Below are 19,885 nucleotides of genomic sequence, written 5' to 3'. Positions count from 1 at the left end.
AGTAAAAATGTGGTCTCACTCAACCCCAGTATTGTACTTAACAGTGACTGATGATTAAAACTATTATGAACATAAATCTATGGCAATTGTATTTTTGAAGCAAGTTTTTTTATTGATTTTAGAGAGAGAGAGAGAGGAAGTGGGGGGAGATAGAGAAAAACATCAATTTGTTGTTCCACTTCTTTATACATGCATTGGTTGATTCTTCTATGTTCCCTGACTGGGAATCAAACCCACCACCTTGGCGTACCCAAACGTTGCTCTAACCAACATTTAGAGCTACCTGGTCAGGGCTTTAAGCCAGTTTTAATATTTGCTTCCATTGTTCGAGTGAGGACAACAAATCGTGGGTTTCAATTTGGCATAATCTAATTTACAGAACAGCTACACAGCCTTTCTATTCTATGTGTTAGTTTTTCTCCTTTAGTAAGAAAATTGATAGGGTGTTACTTGATTATAAGGCAGCATTTGTTTTTGGTACCATTTGACCATCACTGTATAAGTAGATTCATGTCAATAGAAAATATGACTACTGAAATTGAGTTGGGCTACTTTTAATAAAGAATGATTTACGGAAATACAGAACTAGAAAAGCACCACAAATTCTACTCCAACAATATTCAAATAGTCACTTGCTCAAGATATCAATGTAAAAAGGAATAAATATTAACAAACAGAAATGTAAATATACTTGAGTACATTTATACTTTCACAGTTTTAAAGACAAAGACATAGTGATTCATAATCTTTGACATTTTCCCATTCAGGAAGTATAATTTAAAATGGGACATGATAATCAGATTTCCTTGCAAGGAAGTCTTTTTGTTGATAAGCATTACCGAAACAGTTGAAGGAATAACTTCATTTTGCTTTGGCCTTTGTAGAGCTCTTTCCTCACTCTCTCAGTTTTCTTAGTATCCTCTGTATTTGATTGTGGCCCACACTAGGACCTGACGTAGGGTATTCCTGGATAGCAGCGGTGTTTTGCCATGGAGCTGGGCCCCAGAAGGTCTGGGTAAAAGGGAGGGACTACTAGGGAGTGTAGCCCAGATTATACATCCTGAATGTGCCTTCTTTGGCCCAGCAACAGAGGTGAACTTGGTGAGCATTTTAGCTCAGAATGGGTATTTCTTCGCCCATTAACTTCTGTAAATTTTTTGATGCAACCAAGAAAAGTTCCTCCTGGTTGTCTCCTTCTCAATTCTCCATAGGCATAGGAGTCACCTACTGTTCTCATGGTATCTAGTTATTGTTCCCCTTCCTGTTTTTGCTTCATCAGAAGGCACTTAGCATTTTGTGACTTTATTTAATTCTGCCTACAATAAGCAGGAGGAAGAGGATTCAGATGAAGACTGTCCACAGGGAAGCCAACCGCCTTCTTTACCAAATTCAGCATCTCACCTTCTTGGTGGCGATCACCTCACCTACTCTAATGAGACTGAGCCTGTAAGGGTCCTGCTACCAGATGAAAAAAAAGAAATGAAAGCACCAGCTCTCTCCATGTCTAATTTACATGAAGCTACCATGTGAGTGTGAATCCTAAGTGTGGAGTCACAGTTTAACGCCTTCTGGTCTGTGGTACCTCGTATGGACATACACATTTAGAAGTGCTATTAGACTCTTTAAAAATGCTATCAACTTGAGAGTAGTCTTAATGTATAATGTTCTTGTCTTCTTAACCGGAAACTTGAGATTACAATGCCATGAGGAACCTAGGCTCCCAATAAGGTCCTAAGGAGCCCATAGATGCTGATGTTCATTTTGCTGCAGTTGCACATCTTTTCACCAGGGCTTGGCGCCAGTTAACTCTTGGCGTTTGAAAAGTCTGGACCAAAAGGTTTTCTAATCTTGTGTGAGTCAGTAGTTGTCAGGGCCTTTATCCTAGTCTGTTCCATTTAAATAAGATGGCTTCTCCAGATTGGGAGTCCCCTTGGCCTTCAGTAAATGAGCCAGCCCCTGTCTCTTAATGATCCCCTCAGTCAGGAGCTATTTGGATTTTCATTAGTTATCATGATCATCACTCAGTACTTGGCATATCTCCAGCATTTGGCCTTCCTTTAATTTGTATATTACTGGCCAATTTATGAGATTTTCTTTAAATGTGTATTGTAGTGTGGCAAGTGTATGCCCCAACATAGGGATGAAATCCCTGCGAATATATGAGGTAAGATCAAGGACTTAATTTTAAGTTGGGATTTTAGTGTGCTTGTAAAATCAGTTGGTACATCAGTTTCATCTCATAGATGAAGTAGCCTGTTTGGAAGCAGAAAATCAGTCTTCCTTCCTCACGCCTTTCCTTTCTTTCTTTCATTTGTTGCTTGGTTGGTTAGTTGTTGTTCTAAAGCAGCTGTTCCTAACTTAGGTTGAGTGCTAGACTTTTTTTGAAAGCAATAGAATCTCTTCTTACAATTTCCTGTTCTAAAGTATATGATTCTTTTCCCTCGTCCTAGAATACAGTGAGTGGAATTCTCAGTGTAGCTTTCTCTGGGTCACTTAATTCCCAAGGGTTTTGCCATTCTCCCTATACTCTCGAGTAAGGATAGAATTTTGTTTACAATCTTTTCCTCTTCAGTCTATCAACAAATACTGATGAGTATTCCTTTAAAATGTCTGTTTCTTTCACACCCATTCATATGGCCTTCACCTTCACCACTTTTTTGTAACGGACTCAGTCTGCTTGCCTCCTGCCTGCCCTGGTCCTCTCTCCTTTCCTATGATGTTGTTTTCACCAAGTAACTTCCTCTGCCATGCTCCCCCTACGGTCAGGCTTTACATGTGCCACCCCGACTCAAAGGTACCCTTTTAGGCAGAACACTTCTGTATCATAATGTTTTTGCTAAATAGATAAATCTACTCATGATGATCTCTCAATGATGCCAGAGCTCAGTTATGGCAAATATGTATTTTATAGGCCTGTACTTCTTGACCATCTCCGAGAAACTAGGGCTGACAAGAAGAGACTTCGAAAAGCCTTAAGAGAATTTGAAGAACAATTTTTTAAACAAACGGGAAGGTAAGTGTGTGCGGAGAAATTTTCTATTACCTAGAGAACTGTTGTTAAGAATGAGCTAGAATAGTAACTCTATTTGATATAAACAATTTCTATAGTGACTTAGACCCTGGATTTGTCTAATGCAACATTCTGATAATGCCATTATTTGGAATGTTTTATGGAAGGCTGTAGCTATCAACTATAACATCAGAGTTTAAAAAATAAAGGATTAACTTCAAAAATCTTTAACACTAAGTAAGTAATAAATACAACTATTGAATTTATCTAAATCTCTACAAAATGTGTCTTTTCCAGCCCGCATAAATTCTTTGTTCCTGGTTACTTAGTGCCTCAAGTTATTCTCTATTTTATTAAATAATTATTTATTTAAATATATTCTTCAGGATCTGTCCCCTTAATTATTTTATTTCAGAATCTGGTCAAAAGTTCATAGCTATTCTTTCTGTCCTTTCAATAAATGTTTAGCTATAGCCTCTGTTTGTCCTCTCTTTTTCTGTGGTGACCCGAGTGTCTCATTAGGCACTCCCATTAGTTTCCTCTACATTTTTCTGTACAGTCAACAAAATTCTATATATGGGTTACTGATCTAATTTTGGAAGAGAAAGTGACAAATCACTTAGTTAATCCTGAGCCTGTTTCCATGATGAAATACTGGACATTCTGGGATACTTTGGGAAGCTATTATACCCGTCATATGGGATGTCAGTTAAAAAAAACAAAAGGACATACTTTTCCCAAAGTCACAGTTATTAAGGTGGGAGGCCGTGATGCACTGGCTCCTCAGTATTCCTCTCCATCACACACCTGCCTTTCCTGAATTGCTTTTATTTCAGCAGAATGAGGGTTGCCTTGATGGAGAGAGACTATTTTTTTAAGCATTGGTACCTACTCACCTCTTACTCAGCAGTGTTTCAAACCCGCAACCTCAGCATGCCAGGTCGACGCTTTTATCCACTGCGCCACCACAGGTCAGGCTCAGCAGTGTTTCTATTTCAGTCCTTCAGGGCTGTTCACTAAAACTGGGCCTACTAAGTACGAAACTTTTTGCATTTAGCAAATACAGATGTAACCAACCTAGTTTTCTGCTTTAAATCTTCTTTCCAATTGATTGCTACAAGTTCAAGTTACTTACTTATCTGCTGATGTTAACTATATATGACTGTTAAACTTAGAATATAAAACAAAATTTGTTCTTTCCATTTCTATTTTTTTCTTTTATAAAATTCCCATACAATGCTTACATTTACATTTTTACCTATTTGAACCCAGGAGTCTACTTTAAAGAGTTTGAGAACTTCCCAATATACTAGTAGCCCTGCCTAATGGATCTGCAGTGGTACTTGGCAAAACTTCTGACATACAGGGAAGTTAGTTATGTTCTACATATTAGTATTCTGCTGAACCCGTGAGTCCTGAACCCACCTCAGAGAAGCCTATGTTTGACTGAGGTTGTATGCCCTCTTGTGGTAACATATGTAAAGTAAATGCAACAGTGGTGATACAGCACAACAAAAATCAAACGGTGGAAGAGCTGTGAAATACAGGTCTTAATCTTGTTTTTTTGTAAGACATTTTGTTGGAAAGGCCTAACTATCTATAAGGTAAAATAACCATTGCATATGGATTAAATTTTAAGGTACTATAACTTTTTTTAAAGAGAGAGAGAGAGAGAGAGAGAGAGAGAGAGAGGGAGAGAGAGAGGTATGGAGAAACAGACAAGAAGGGAAAGAAATGAGAAGTATCAAGTTATAGTTGAATCACTTTAGTTGTTCATTGATTGCTTTTCATAATGTGCCTTGACCGGGGGACTCCAGCTGAGCCAGTGATCCCTTGCTTAAGCCAGTGATCTTGGGCTCATGCCGGCGACCATGGGATCATGTGGATGATCCCACACTCAAGCTGTTGACCCCACACTCAAATTGGTGAACCCTTACTCAAGCCGGTGACCTCAGGGTTTTGAACCTGGGCCCTCAACTTCCCAGGTCGATGCTCTATCCACTGTGCCACCGCCTGGTCAGACTAAATGTTCTTGTAATATTTACCATACAAGAGGCATAACCACGTAGATTTGACATTATTAATTATGAGCCAGGAACTATGCTAATAAACATGTCAAGCATGTTTTAGCGAAATACTAGCAAAATTTTTCATTCTGGCCAATGCATTCTTGTTTATTAGCCAAAATGGAGTATGCAGGTCCAGGGATAAGTTATATAATGGATTATTCCTGTTTTCTTATAAATTAGATAATTTCTTTCCTTAGATAAGTGTAGACAAATTAAGGTGGTATTTAGACACCCAGTTATAAGTTTGGCCTGTAATACAGAATGGAGGCAAAGGGATCATGTTATATAATTTAGCCATTTAAGAGAAACTGTATAGATGAGTACTATTTTAGTCTGTATTAGAAATTGCAGGGTATTGTATAGTGGTGCAACACAAGTAGGTAACTATATTTTTAGAGATTAGCTTTTTTATAAGAGATATAAATATATCTATATCAGTTCTTTAAAAATAGAAGGGGGTATAGGTAAAATGTTAAATGTTTTCTATTTACCAGTTTTCAGCCAAACTAATATTGGAGAGTGTTCAGTAGCAACAGTGGTGATTTCCTCTATGTTTTCTATCCTTAGTATTTTAAAGTCATGAGTGGAAATGTCTTAAAAGCAATTGGCCATCTTATCAACCAAGGAGACAAGAGCCTTTTGAGATCCTGAAGCAATTACTACCCTTTAGGGAACATATCCTGGCAACATTTTTGTGGGAAGGCAAATTATTTTAACTGTAGATGTTACCCAATTGTTGTTCAAAGTAAATGGCAAGAGCACGTAGTAGTCAGAATGCTTATGTATAAAAATCTATGCATTTTCATATATCTAGTCTTAGTGTAATTAGTGTGCTAAAAGAACCATTGAAATTTAGACATACAGATTATGTAGAGAACTTCTCAGTAATTCTGCCACACATTTGCAGAAACAAGTATTATAATTACAAGAAAACTTGGAAATATTTCACGTTTGTAAGGTAGCCATTGAACTTTTTTCTTTCTATTACCAAAAACTTATAAATTATTTTTGTTAGCCTGAATTCTGTAGTTTTTTGGCTTGATACTTTTAACTGTCACTACAAAGGTGGAAGCTTCTGCATAGGCACGGCCTGTGACATGGATAATGGGAGAATGGCTGGACAAGAATGCCTTGAGAGTTCTGGTGTTTGTTTTTTCTCTCAGATCTTTTCACTTGCCCTATTTATTGTTAAATCTCTATGCAATGGACTATATATTTGTGAACACCTACTACATTCCAGTTCTCAAGGGGTACTATTATTTAGAAGTGTAATAACACATGGACGAGGGAGTGAATAAAAGAGAAAGAGAAGTTAAGAAAGACATGATGCAAAAACCAAATGGAAACTTCAACCCTGTACTTTCTCAAGTAAAAATTATGAAAGGATTTTTAATTGACTTGCTTCATTGTGAACTAATAGGTGGTATTTTCTGTTTTGCAGAAGTCCACAAAAGGAAGATAAGATTCCCATGGCAGATGAATACTATGAATACAAGCACATAAAAGCCAAACTGAGATTACTTGAGGTCCTAATCAGCAAGCAAGATGTGGCCAAAACGATTTGAGGTCCAAGAAATGTTTTTGACTACTTTCATCCAAGATAAAGTTTATTTTCCTCTGCCATTCTTGCTGAGTAAGTAGTTGTGACATACAGAAAACTGAAGCACTTTAGTGGTAGTATTAGCTGATTTTAAGAAGGGATGGCTAGTGTAAGTATACATGATAAAGAGAGCTTTAAATTGGGGGGGGGATACAATACGTAATTGTATAATTAGAAAAATAAAATTCAACTTCCTCCATGCCAAGGAGAAAACTCACAGTCAGTATAATTATTTTGAAAAACATCCAATATTTTATCAAATCTAAATAACACATAGCATCCACTGTTCAATGGGCCACTTGTTAGGGAAAGTCTGTTTGTCCAAAGGTTGCTTATGCTGATGAATGGGAAAAAAGAATGATTTTTTTTAAATCACTAAAGAAAAGAAATTGTTATTAGGTAGCAAGGAATACAGATAGTAAGAATGTGATTTGAAACTTCTAATAGATTTTTAAGTGATAAAAAAAATTTACCTTGTCCCTTATGTCTGCTAGACTTTCAGTACCCTAAAATATACTAGAATGTGTCACTGCTAAATTTTTATTTCTATATAAAAATAGCACATTTTATGTTAATTGAAATTTTACATTTCTGATTACCAAAGTTAATTCTGATCGCATGTACATTGTGAATTATCTTTATCTATAATTGACAGATGTTTATATTAAAATAAAATATTGTATTAAAATTTGAAAATAGGTATTTTGGATAGGTAAGTGTCTGCAGTATATATATATAATGTGATCATAGTTATAATTGCTAATCTTTTTGTTTACTATAACTAAGATTATATAACTATTTTTCCATTGGGAATATGCATTTTTCTTAATGTTCCAAGGTCTAAACTTTGTAAAGTCAAAGAGAGCTTTCTTATAAGCTGTAATTATTCTTCATTCTCTACAAAATGAAAGATTTGAAAATTGTTCGTTTTGACACCTTGAAAAAAAAAGCCAGAATATTTTAGTTGCTTCATCAACTTTAGTGTATATTGTTTTGTGTTACTTTGTACTAAATCATGTTTACTATATTTGCTTTTGTAAAAATAAGTAAAAGGTTGACATTTTCTTTTGTAAGAACCATGTTTGTATTTCTATTTTCTGTAATGTTTTAGCATGATGTTGAAGAAATTCACATTTTCATATAATTTGGATGGAAAGAATATTGACTATTTCAGATGTTTATTATTTTCTCTGTATTCACCTGATATTTTGTAACTTTTATGAATCAGAATAATGTCCTTCATAAATTTGTTTAATAGTCATCTACTTGTAACAGAACAGATACACAACTGTTTGAGGTTTACAAACTACATCTTTGATAAGGGAAATGGTTTCGTGACATGTATACAATTGCTATTAAAATGTAACTATATATTCTATGGTTGTAAATATTTTATACAGTACAAATAAAATATTTTTCTATTATATTTATTATGCTGAAACACAGTAGTTTTTTCTGTTAGCTAATATAAATAACATAAATAACACTGTCAAACAACAAGTTGGAAGTGCTGACAATTCTAGGCTTCAAGATTTAACTCATGCTGCAATTACACGCTTTCATGCGGTTTGGAGTTATCCCAATATTTGTTCAGTAGATTAAAATGAATACATATTTAAACACCATTTATAAGCTGTTATTTTGTATTTTGCTAAAGCAGTTTATATAATTGTTTTGTTATGTTTGGCATAACGGAAAAATAAAGACGTTGCAGCATCTAGGCAATAAAGTGTCAGGACAACAGGATATTTCATCATAGAAAGTAGTGGGAAGGGTAGGGAAAAGGAAACACTAAAATGGCACTGAATGACATTTGAAAATTGACAGTTTGCTTTTGGTGATAGCGGCATGTGCATGCTTCAATGGAAAACATCTGGTAATGAAAATGAACAGATGACCAATGTTCCTAAGGGAAGGAGAGGGAGTAAGAGTAAGAAAAGTGGGCATTAACGTCCAACACTGATATTACAGGTTTTGCAGCTGGGATCTTTCTTTGCATTTGCAGTTGATAAACTCATGAGCTGATGACCAGTGATTTCTGCCACAGTGCCCAGAGAAAGATCCACAGGGTCAGTGTAAATGACTTCTAAAATAACATCTTGGGCATGGTGGTAAATCAGCACCCCATCGTCTTCTGTGCAGGTCAAGAATCTATTATCCTTGGAATTTAGTTGAGGAAGGCGCTGCTTACAAAATTCATCTCCTGGTGATCCCACAGGGGCAATAACAAGAATCACATAATGATAAGCAGTGTACATACAGTAGAAGTCCCCAAAGTATAAGTTAGTATTGGGGTTAAAAAGTTTTTCTGCTGCAATCTCAAACCTGTATCTTCCATAAGGTGAATCCTGGGGTGGCTTCCCTGTATTGAATTCAGTGCTGCAGCTGAAGAAGATCCCTTCTAATTTTCCACTGATAGGAGAGCCATGGCTCCCACTGTTATCCTTGACCGAGGGCTGCATAGCATTTCCATGATGTTCTCTGCAAGAGACATAAAATGGTCATTGCTTGGTACAAGAGTATCAAAGCTACTGATTTATATAGATTTGAATGGTGACAGGCCTAAAATAGTCAATTATCTACTATTAAAAGCCTAAAATGCTCATCACAATTGAGGAGAATACATCTATGACATAAATAGCTAAGTGTAAACTTTGGAAATTTTTAACATAATAAATTTCCTGGTCAGAAAAAAAATGAACTGATTTACATGAATTTTACAACTATCATGGAAAATCCAACAAAAATAAATTTCCTTATTAATAAATCTTTCATGTACTAGTATATTAGAATAAACATATACACAATACATACAATAACTTTTTGCATTTTCCATGCTGGCTTTATTTTTTCATCTTGGAAGAATTTTTAGAAAGACATGAAACCAATTTTAGAGTATCTGAGGACTTGAAAACAGCCAGTTCCCACCCAAAGAAAGGAAAAAAAAATTAGAGAAATACTGACCTCCAGTGGCCACCTAAAATAGATACTGGCAGTATTCCAGGAATCTAAAACCTAATACCAGGGATGTTGTTCTTATTAAAGAAAATGCAATAATGGATCTTTTTGTTTTCAAATTTTATGCTTGATAAATATAAACAAACACCTTCCTTGGTGAGTATATATGGTCATTGCTATTCAATAGCTGACAGGAAAAATTAATCTGTGTTATCTCTCTTTTTGTACTAAATTAAGTGCATGGCACCCACCATGTGATATATAGACTCAAGGGTAGAAAAGACTCTTACCAGTTAAGAGAGTTACTAATTAAATTCAGCATTCATAGGATATTCAAACATAAAACAGGAATGGTTTTTGCCACCAAAATATATAAAAATATATGAACAACATGGCCACCTAAATTTATTTCTCTTTTTTAAGATTTTATTAATTTGAGAGAGAGAGAGAGAAGGGGGTGGGTGAGGGAGAGGAGTGGGATGCATCAACTCGTCGTTGCCCCCTGTATGCGCCTTGACTGGGCAAGCCTGGGGTTTTGAACCAGCAACCTCAGCATTGTAGGTTGATATTTTATCCACTGTGCTACCACAGGTCAGGCTATTTCTCTCTCTACAATTTTTTTTTCCATTTCCACAACTTGGAGCTGATTTAAATCTGGAACCAGGATCGTGATTTATAAAAAACTAAGGTGGTATGAATCAAACAATAGTTTCCTAATTTTGTTTTCATATACAATCCTGTCAAGAACCTGTAGTTTAAAGCAATACCATGGCTTTTAAAAATAACAAATTATATGATTACTATAAGCTGTAAATATAAATTAAAATTTCTAGAACCTATATAGGATTCATCATTTTAAAAGATGTATTACTCTCACTTAAAAAAACCCTGCTATTTGTTCCCTCAAATTTTCTCCTACAACTATGAAAGGGTTTTAAGTATTGAAAGTACCCGCTGCTGAACATTCTTTTGAATTCTTGGACACTGCTCCCAGGAATAAACAGGGAATCTTAAAAATCCTAGCAGAATACAACTCAAAAGTGAACAGAGCAGACTGTCCTCAGGAATACTTAATCCAAGATACAGCTGAAAGATTTCCACTTAGGGAGAAATCTTAAAATCCCACCTGATTCATCATAATATTTCAGGAAAAAAACACTTTTTTATTCTCTCATTTTTAATATCTTAAAGAAACCCACAAGGCCCTAGCCATTTGGCTCAGTGGTAGAGCATTGCTCCTATGTGTGGATGTCCCAGGTTCAATTCCTGGTCAAGGCACACAGAAGTGCCCATATGCTTCTCCACCCCTTCCCCTCTTGCCTCTTTCTCTCTCTTTTCCTCCTGCAGCCAAGGGTTGATTGGAGCAAGTTGGCCCCGGGTGCTGAGAAGAGTTCCATGGCCTCTGCATTAGATGCTAAGAGCTCAGTTGCTGAGCAACAGAGCAATGCCCCAGATGGGCAGAGCATCGCCCCTTACTGGGCTTGCTGGGTAGATCTCTGTTGGGGCACATGTGGGAGTCTGTCTCTGCCTCCCCTCCTCTCACAGAATAAAAAACAACAACAATAAAGAAACACAAAAATAAAAACTTAGTTCATATGAGACAGAGACCTGAATTATTGAGAATTGGAGCAGTATGTACATGAAATGCCCATCAATCTAAATCCTGGAGTTTAAGATATTTCATGCAAATAAACAGGAATTGGTATTGCAAATGATTAGGAAAGTAATCTAAATGAAGTGGAAAAAATCCCATGATTTGTTTTTTTCTACTTAATTATTCTGGGAAATAAAATCAGAATATAATGAACTATTTTGAAAAGAAAACCAAATTTGTTATTTCCCAGACTCAAGGAAAACCTAAGCTTAGAATTTGGAATGTAATGAATGTCAGCACGGTGACCTTGGCAGAGATCTGAAAGGGTGCACACGACCCCGAGGCGGCTGCTGAGATCTGAGCTGACCAAGGCAGTCCCGGAAGTGGTCCAAACAGGCACGCGGGTACACGCGAGCCCAACCAGGGCAAGCAGCGGTCGCAGAGGTGGGCTGGAGCCAGCAGCACCTGAGCCCAAAAGCCCTGGCAGCAACAGTGGCGGTGGCCTGGTAGAGAGACCACAAAACGGGAGCTAAAATGTCTAGATAGAAAAACACATGAAGCAAAGAAGTAGGCCACATCTAATACCATACCTAATCACTGAATTACAGTACTGAGCCCAACAAGTAGCCAGCAATAAAAGACAACAGAAAGCAGATTTTAGGGGAGCTTGAACTTTTAAAGTTACTTCTCCCAGGCCAAGAGTACATAAAAGCAAGCCTAGTAGTGCAGCTGATATTTACAATGGCACCTAGAGGCAGCCACAAGATCTGTATAACCTGTAGCTTCCAAAAAGTGGATAAGAACCAGTCACAGGCAGTGACTCCACTGACCTGCCCCAGGCCCCAACCAGGGAAGTCCAAGGCAACACAGATAAAATGAGAAGACAGAGCAGTGCAATCCAAATGACTCAACAAGAGAAACCCTTAGAAAAAGATCTGAGTGAGATGGATATAAGCAAACTATCTGAGGTAGAGTTTAAAATAATGGTTATTAGAATGCTGAAAGATCTTAGAAAAACAATGGATGGTCACAGTGAGCACATAAATAAAGAAATAACAAGTATTAAAAAGTACATTGAAATAATAAAGAAGAACCAGTCAGAAATGACAAATACAATATCGGAAATAAAGACTACACTAGAAGCAATTAATAGCAGGCTGGATGAAGCAGAGGATTGAATCAGTGATTTAGAAGACAAGATAAATGAAAACACGAAAGCAGAGCAGCAAAAAGAAAAGAGAATGAAAAAATCTGAGGAAACTCAGAATGAAAAAATCTGAGGAAACTCTGAGAGCTCTGTGACAATCTAAAGAGAAACAACATCTGCATCATAGGAGTTCCTAAAGAAGAAGAGAAAGAACAAGGTTTAGAAACCTTGTTCAATCAAATCATAGCCGAAAACTTTCCTAAATTGACACAGGACCAAGTCACACAAGTTCAAGAAGCACAGAGAACTCCATTAAAGAGAAACACAAAGAAATCCACACCAAGACACATCATAATTAAAATAGCAAAGCTAAGAGATAAAAACAATATTAAAAGCTGCTAGAGAAAAAAAGGTTATCACCTACAAAGGAGTCCCCATAAGGATGACATCCAACTTCTCAACAGAAATACTTGAGGCTAGAAAAGAATGGCAAGAAATATTCAAAGTAATGCAGAACAAGAACGTACAACCAAGACTACTGTATCCAGCAAGGCTATTGTTTAAAATTGAAGGAGAAATAAAAAGCTTCCCAGATAAAAATAAAAAACCTCAAGGAATTCATTACAACCAAACCAAGGCTGCAAGAAATGTTAACGGGCCTGTTGTAAAAAGAACAAAAGGGGAAAGGAATACAGCAAAAGAGGTATATAGCTTTAAAGAACAAAATGGCAATAAACAACTAAATATCAATAAGAACCTTAAATGTAAATGAATTAAATGATGCAATCAAAAGACATAGAGTACCATCACATTCTTGTCCATGTCTCTGAGTCTCATTTTTATGTCCCATCTATGTATGGATTCATATAGTTCTTAGTTTCGGGAGTAGGGTGGGGGGATGGGGGGGAGAGAAAGGGAGGGGGTGGGGGGGAGAGGAGGGGCACAAAGAAACCAGATAGAAGGTGACGGAAGACAATTTGACTTTGGGTGAGGGGTATGCAGCATATTCAAATGTCAAAATAATCTGGAGATGTTTTCTCTCAACATATGTACCCTGATTTATCAATGTCACTGCATTAAATTAACAAAAAAGACATAGAGTAGTTGCATGGATAAGAAAAAAGGACCCATACATATGCTGTCTACAAGAGATACACCTCAAAACAAAAGATACACATAGACTAAAGGTAAAAGGATGGAAAAAAAAGATTTCATGCAAATGGAAATGAAAAGAAAGCTAAGGTAGCAATACTTATATCAGACAAAATGGACTTTAAAACAAAGGCTATAGTAAGAGATAAAGAAGGTTACTACTTGATAAAGGGAGCAATCCAACAGGAAAATAACCGTTATAAATATCTGCACACCTATATAGGTGCACCTAAATATATAAAGCAGACTTTGATAGATATAAAGGGTGAGATGAACAGCAATACTACAATAGTAGGAGATTTTGATACCCCACTAACATCACTAGATAGATCCTCAAGAAAGAAAATTAACAAAGAAACAGCAGACTTAAAGGACACACTAGATCAACTCGATTTAATACATACCTTTAGAACCTTTCACCCTAAAGCAGCACAATATACATTCTTTTCAAGGGCTTATGGTACATTCTCTAGGATAGACCACATGTTAGGACACAAAAGTGGTCTCAACAAATTTAAGAAGATTGAAATCATATCAAGCACTTTCTCTGTCACAATGGCATGAAACTAGAAATCAACCACAACAGAAAAACTGAAAAACACTCAAACACATGAAAACTAAATAGCATGTTATTAAATAACAAATGGGTTAACAATGAAATCAAAGAAGAAATAAACCAAAATTCCTAGAAATGAATGATAATGAACATACAACAACTCAAAATCTATGACACAGAAAAGCAGTCCTGAGAGGGAAGTTCATAGCACTATAGGCATTCCTTAAGAAGTTTGAAAAAGCTCAAATAAACAACCTAACCCTTCATCTAAAAGAACTAGTAAAAGAACAGCAAGAAAAGCCTAGAGGTAGTAGAAGGAAGGAAATAATAAAGATCAGAGCAGAAATAAATTATATAGATGCTAAAGAAACAATACGGAGGATCAATGAAAACAAGAGCTGGTTCTTTGAAAGGATAAACAAGATCGATGAACCTTTAAAGAGACTCACCAAGAAAAGAAGAGAGAGGACTCAAATAAATAAAATTAGAGTGGAGAAATAACAACTGACACAACAGAAATACAAAATATTTTAAGAAAATACTATGAAAAACTATGCCAAAAAATTAAACAACCTAGGTGAAATGGACAAATTCCTTGAAACATATAATCTTCCAAAAATCAATCTAGAAGAATCAGAAAACCTAAACAGACCAATTACAACAAATGAGATCGAAACAGTTATCAAAAAGCTCCCAAAAAACAAAAGCCCTGGGCCTGATGGCTTCACTGGTGAATTCTACCAAATATTCAAAGAAGAACTAACTCCTATCCTTCTCAAGCTATTTCAAAAACTTCAAGAGGAAGGAACATTTCAAAGTTCCTTTTATGAGGTGAGCATAATTCTGATTCCAAAACCAGGCAAAGACAACACAAAGAAAGAAAATTACAGGCCAATATCTCTGATGAATTTAGACGCTAAAATCATCAACAGAATATTAGCAAAACTGGATCCACTAATACATGAAAAAAAATCATACATCATGATCAAGTGGGATTTATTCTGGGGAGGCAAGGATGGTACAACATTCGTAAATCAATCAATGTGATTCATCACATAAACAAAAGGAAAAAGAAAAACCACATGATAATTTCAATAGATGCGGAAAAAGCATTTGATAAAATCCAGCACCCATTTATGATCCAAACTCTTAGCAAAGTGGGAATACAGAGAACATACCTCAACATGATAAAGGCCATCTATGACTCACCCACAGCCAAAATCATAATTAATGGACTAAAACTAAAAGCAATCCCCCTAAAATCGGGAACAAGGCAAGGGTGCCCCCTTTCACCACTCTTATTTAACATAGTACTGGAAGTCAAACAATCAGACAAGAAGAAGAAATAAAAGGCATCCAAATTGGAAAAGAAGAAGTAAAACTATCATTATTTGCAGATGATATGATACTGTATATAGAAAACCCTAAAGTCTCAGTCAAAAAACTATTGGATTTGATAAATGAATTCAGCAAGGTGGCAGGATATAAAATTAATACTCAGAAATTAGAGGCATTTTTATACAGCAACAATGAACTGTCAGAAAGAGATATTAAGGAAAAAATCCCCTTCACTATTGCAACAACAAAAAAAGTAAAGTACCTCAGAGTAAATTTAACCAAGGAGGTTAAAGACTTGTACTTGGAAAATTACAAAACATTGATAAAGAAATCAAGGAAGATACAAACAAGTTGAAGCATATACCATGTTCGTGATTAGGAAGAATAAACATCATTAAAATGTCTATATTACCCAAAGCAATTTATAAATTCAATGCAATACCAATTAAAATACCAATGACATACTTCAAAGATTGAGAATACATATTCCAAAAATTTATATGGAACCAAAAAAGAACATGAATAGCCTCAGCAATTTTGAAAAAGAAGAATAAAGTGGGATTTATCACATTCCCTGATATCAAGTTATACTACAAGGCCATTGTACGCAAAACAGCTTGGTACTGGCACAATAATAGGCATATAGATCAATGGAACAGAACTGAGAACCCAGAAATAAACCCACACTATTATGGACAACTGATATTTGACAAAGAAAGTAAGAGCATATAATGGAATGAAGACAGTCTCTTTAACAAATGGTGTTGGGAAAACTGGACAGCTACCTGCAAAAAAATGAAACTTGACCACCAACTTACACCATGCACAAAAATAAACTCAAAATTAATAAAAGACAAATGAAAGTCGTGAAACCATAAGCATCGTAGAAGAAAACATAAGCAGTAAGCTCAGTGACATCTATCGCAGCAATATATTTGCTGATTTATCTCCACAGGCAAGTGAAACAAAAAACAGGATAAACAAATGGGACTATATCAAACTAAAAAGCTTTTGCACAGCTAAAGATAATATGAACAGAATAAAAAGACAAACCTCACAATGAGAGAACATATTCTATAATACATCTGATAAGGGGTTAATAACCAGAATTTATAAAGAACTTGTAAAACTCAACACCAGGAAGACAAATAATCCAATCAAAAAATGGGCACAAGAAATGAATAGACAGTTCTCCAAAGAGGACATACAGATGGTCAATAGACAGATGAAAAAATGTTCAATATCACTAATCATTAGGTAAATGCAAATTAAAACCGGAATGGGATACCATCTCAACACTAGTCAGAATGGCGCTCATTGACAAAACAACACAGGATAGGTGCTGGCGAGGATGTGGAGAAAGGGGAACCCTCCTGCACTGCTGGTGGGAATGCAGACTGGTGCAGCCACATGAAAAACAGTATGGAGATTCATCAAGAAATTAGAAATGGAACTGCCTTTTGACCCAGCCATTCCACTTATAGGAATATATCCCAAGGGCAGCATATCACCGACTGAAAAAAAGAAATGCACCCCCATGTTTATGGCAGCATTGTTCACAATAGCGAAGATATGGAAACAGCCCAAGTGTCCGTCAGTGGACGAGTGGATTAAAAAACAGTGGTACATATATACAATGGAATACTATGGGGCCATGAAAAAGGAGGAAATATTACATTTTGCGACAACATGGATGGACCTGGAAACTATTATGTTGAGTGAAATAAGCCAGGCAGAGAAAGAAAAACATCATATGACCTCACTCATTTGAGGAATCCAAGGTACAATGTGAACTGAGGAATGGATTAAACCTGAAGGGAAGGTGGGAGGGTGCTGTTGGGAGGGGGGTAAGGGAGATGTGAGGGGAATACGGGGGAGGGGTGATGCTTTTGGGGAGTCACTAGAACAGCGGTTCTCAACCTGTGGGTTGCGACCCCGGCAGGGGTCGAGCGGCCAGGGCACAGGGGTTGCCTAGAGCCATCGGAAAATACATATTTATTATACAATACATTTTTAAATAAAATGTGTATTTTCCGATGGCTTTGGGCGGCCCCTGTGTTTTGGTCATTCGACCCCCGCCGGGGTTACCACCCACAGGTTGAGAACCGCTGCACTAGAATCTATGTAAACACAATAAATAAATTAATTAATTTTAAAAAAAGCATTCAAGCTGAATTTTTTACTATTTCTTGAATTGGAAACATTCAGAATGCAGTTTTATTATTAAAAAAAAGAATTTGGAATGTCATTTAGTAAAGCAAGTAAGTGTGTGTGTGCGTGTGTGTGTGTGTGTGTGTATGTGTGTGTATTTGATCCTTACCGAATATAGTCAAAATATTCTTTTTGCTGGTTACGATAAAAAACAGAAAATTTTAGCATCCTTCCTGCAATCACTTCAGCCTTCTCCAACAATTGTGTTAGATGAACTTTTGAATAGTCTGAAAATAAAAAAGTCTGTTATTAAAAATATATTATGAAAAGTACCAACAGCATGCTTAATATATTAAAGATTATTAAAATTCACCTGTAGGAAATTCATATTAGCAATCAGAAAATTGCATTTAACAATAAGAATATTGTCTTTTTGTGGAACATTTTTCTTTCTACAAAAATATTTTTGTTATGGTTTATGGTTGTTCTTTTATAAAATATCTTGCACTTTTCATGTTTTGGAATGAAAGCTTCTGAAACAAAACTGTTAATAAGGAATATAGATTCTGCATTGAACTCAAGTAATGTCAATCAGTACCATATAAGTTTTTCTTCAGTCAGCTGATATACTGAATAAAAAAAGCTTATAACCTGAAATCAACAGCAAATAAAACATTAAGGAGTAGAAATAATAATGTTCATTTAATATATTCCCTAAATCTATGAGGTTGGCAAGTTAGATTAACTAGGGCCATTTTAATGATGCAGAAATTGGGGCTTGTCACAATTTAATGATTTGGCAAATGTTTATAAGGTCAGTATGTATTTATTTATTTATTTATTATTTATTTATTTATTTTTCTGAAGTGAGAAGTGGGAAGGCAGAGAGACAGACTCCTGCATGTGCCTGACCAGGATCTACCTGGCAAGCCCACTAGGGGACCATACTCTGCCCATCTGGGGCATTGATCTGTTGCTCAGCAACTGAGCTCTTCTTAGCACCTGAGGCAGAGGCCATGGATCCATTTTCAGTGCCCAGGCCAACTTTGTTCTCATGGAGCCTTGGCAGTGGAAAGGGGAGAGAGAGAGACAGAGAGACAGAGAGAAAGGAGAGGGGAAAGTGTGGTGAAGCAGATGGGCACTTTTTCTGTGTGCCCTGGCCGGGAATTAAACCCAAGACTTCCACATGCTGGGCCGAGGTTCTACCACTAGGCAAACCAGCCAGAGCCAACAGTCAGTATTTTAGTGACACAGTCTCTCATTTTTAGTTGATGGTTTTCAGGTACACAGACTCTTACAAAGTGTGAAGCATGTCTCAAAGTAACCTGATCATTTCACCAAATTTATTTTTGAAATTTAGGATTACTGTCAAAATCCAGTACCAAAATGTGAGCAAAAATTTTCATCTATAAAGATTAAGACTTTCTAAATAAAATCAACCTAATTCAAGTGCTCGTGGTTTGTTTACTCATTGCTTCACTGGCTCAACAAACATTTATTCAGATTAGAACATATGGTGTACAAGGTACCATGAAAAATTATAAGATCAAGTAAAAAGATAAATGTATTATTCTTCCTCTCAAAGAATTAACAGTCAAAGGCAAGAGATAAATATACAGACAACTATGATTTATTATAGGGTAAGCACAGGGTTTTATCTGCCATAGACTAGGCTAGAAGTAGATTAGTCTGTGGCATTCTGTTTTATTTCCAGTACTTTGCACACTGCCTAGCACACACTATGTGTTCAATAAACACTGAGTAAATGAGATATCCAGATTAAAAGATAATTTATACAAAACAGCTTTCTCAAAATTTACAGTGTGGAAGTTATTGATAAAGCTTAGGGGAAACAGTCTGAATTATTTTGATAAACTGAAACAAGATTTGAATAGTTTAAGTTCCCCTTACCTTTGAAATAAAGATGCAAAATAAATTACAGAAAAATAATGTGGTACTTTATTTGTTTATTTATATTTGCTTGTTTGTATGTTTATTTATTTTGAAAGAGGCAGTGAGAGAGAGAGAGAGACAGAAAGAGGATCAAGCTGGTCCTATATATGCCCTGACCAGGGAATCAAACTGGCAACCTCTATGCTCCAGGACAACGCGCTACTGATGGAGCCTAACAGCCAGAGCCTGTGGCATTTAAAAGCGGACATTTTCTTTATTATTTACCCTTGTGGTTTTCAACCCCTGGATGCCAGGCGCTAGAAATTTCATGCTGGTCTGTGAAAGTTAACCACCCTTATATGTCAAGATTATAGACGTGTATCAGCACAAGATTTTTGGTGACTGGCACCAGTTTGT

At 36.1% G+C, this 19,885-nt stretch overlaps 2 protein-coding genes across 5 annotated transcripts in view; one reads left to right on the top strand and one right to left on the bottom strand.

The window, feature by feature from the left end:
• The window catches only part of FAM13C (family with sequence similarity 13 member C), a 161,313-nt gene extending 153,959 nt beyond the window's left edge, over window positions 1-7,354 (top strand). For 3 of the 4 annotated variants that reach the window (XM_066348703.1, XM_066348701.1, XM_066348704.1), the window contains 3 exons: window positions 1,327-1,526; window positions 2,912-3,013; window positions 6,521-7,354. In XM_066348703.1, coding sequence (XP_066204800.1) covers window positions 1,327-1,526; window positions 2,912-3,013; window positions 6,521-6,644 — 426 coding nt within the window. In that variant the 3' untranslated portion in view covers window positions 6,645-7,354. The remainder of the gene's footprint in view (window positions 1-1,326; window positions 1,527-2,911; window positions 3,014-6,520) is intronic. The other variant, XM_066348702.1, reaches the window with a different exon arrangement.
• A 985-nt stretch (window positions 7,355-8,339) lies between these two features.
• Window positions 8,340-19,885, bottom strand: part of PHYHIPL (phytanoyl-CoA 2-hydroxylase interacting protein like) — a 65,879-nt gene continuing 54,333 nt past the window's right edge. Inside the window, exons 4-5 of the mRNA XM_066348705.1 lie at window positions 17,745-17,862; window positions 8,340-9,160 (exon numbers count right to left, since the gene is read on the bottom strand). Coding sequence (XP_066204802.1) covers window positions 8,626-9,160; window positions 17,745-17,862 — 653 coding nt within the window. The 3' untranslated portion in view covers window positions 8,340-8,625. The remainder of the gene's footprint in view (window positions 9,161-17,744; window positions 17,863-19,885) is intronic.

Source organism: Saccopteryx leptura, chromosome 9, assembly GCF_036850995.1.
Source record: "Saccopteryx leptura isolate mSacLep1 chromosome 9, mSacLep1_pri_phased_curated, whole genome shotgun sequence".
NCBI lineage: Eukaryota > Metazoa > Chordata > Mammalia > Chiroptera > Emballonuridae > Saccopteryx > Saccopteryx leptura.
The sequence above is the reverse complement of the archived record's forward strand: the minus strand, read 5'-3'. Positions and strand labels throughout refer to the sequence as shown.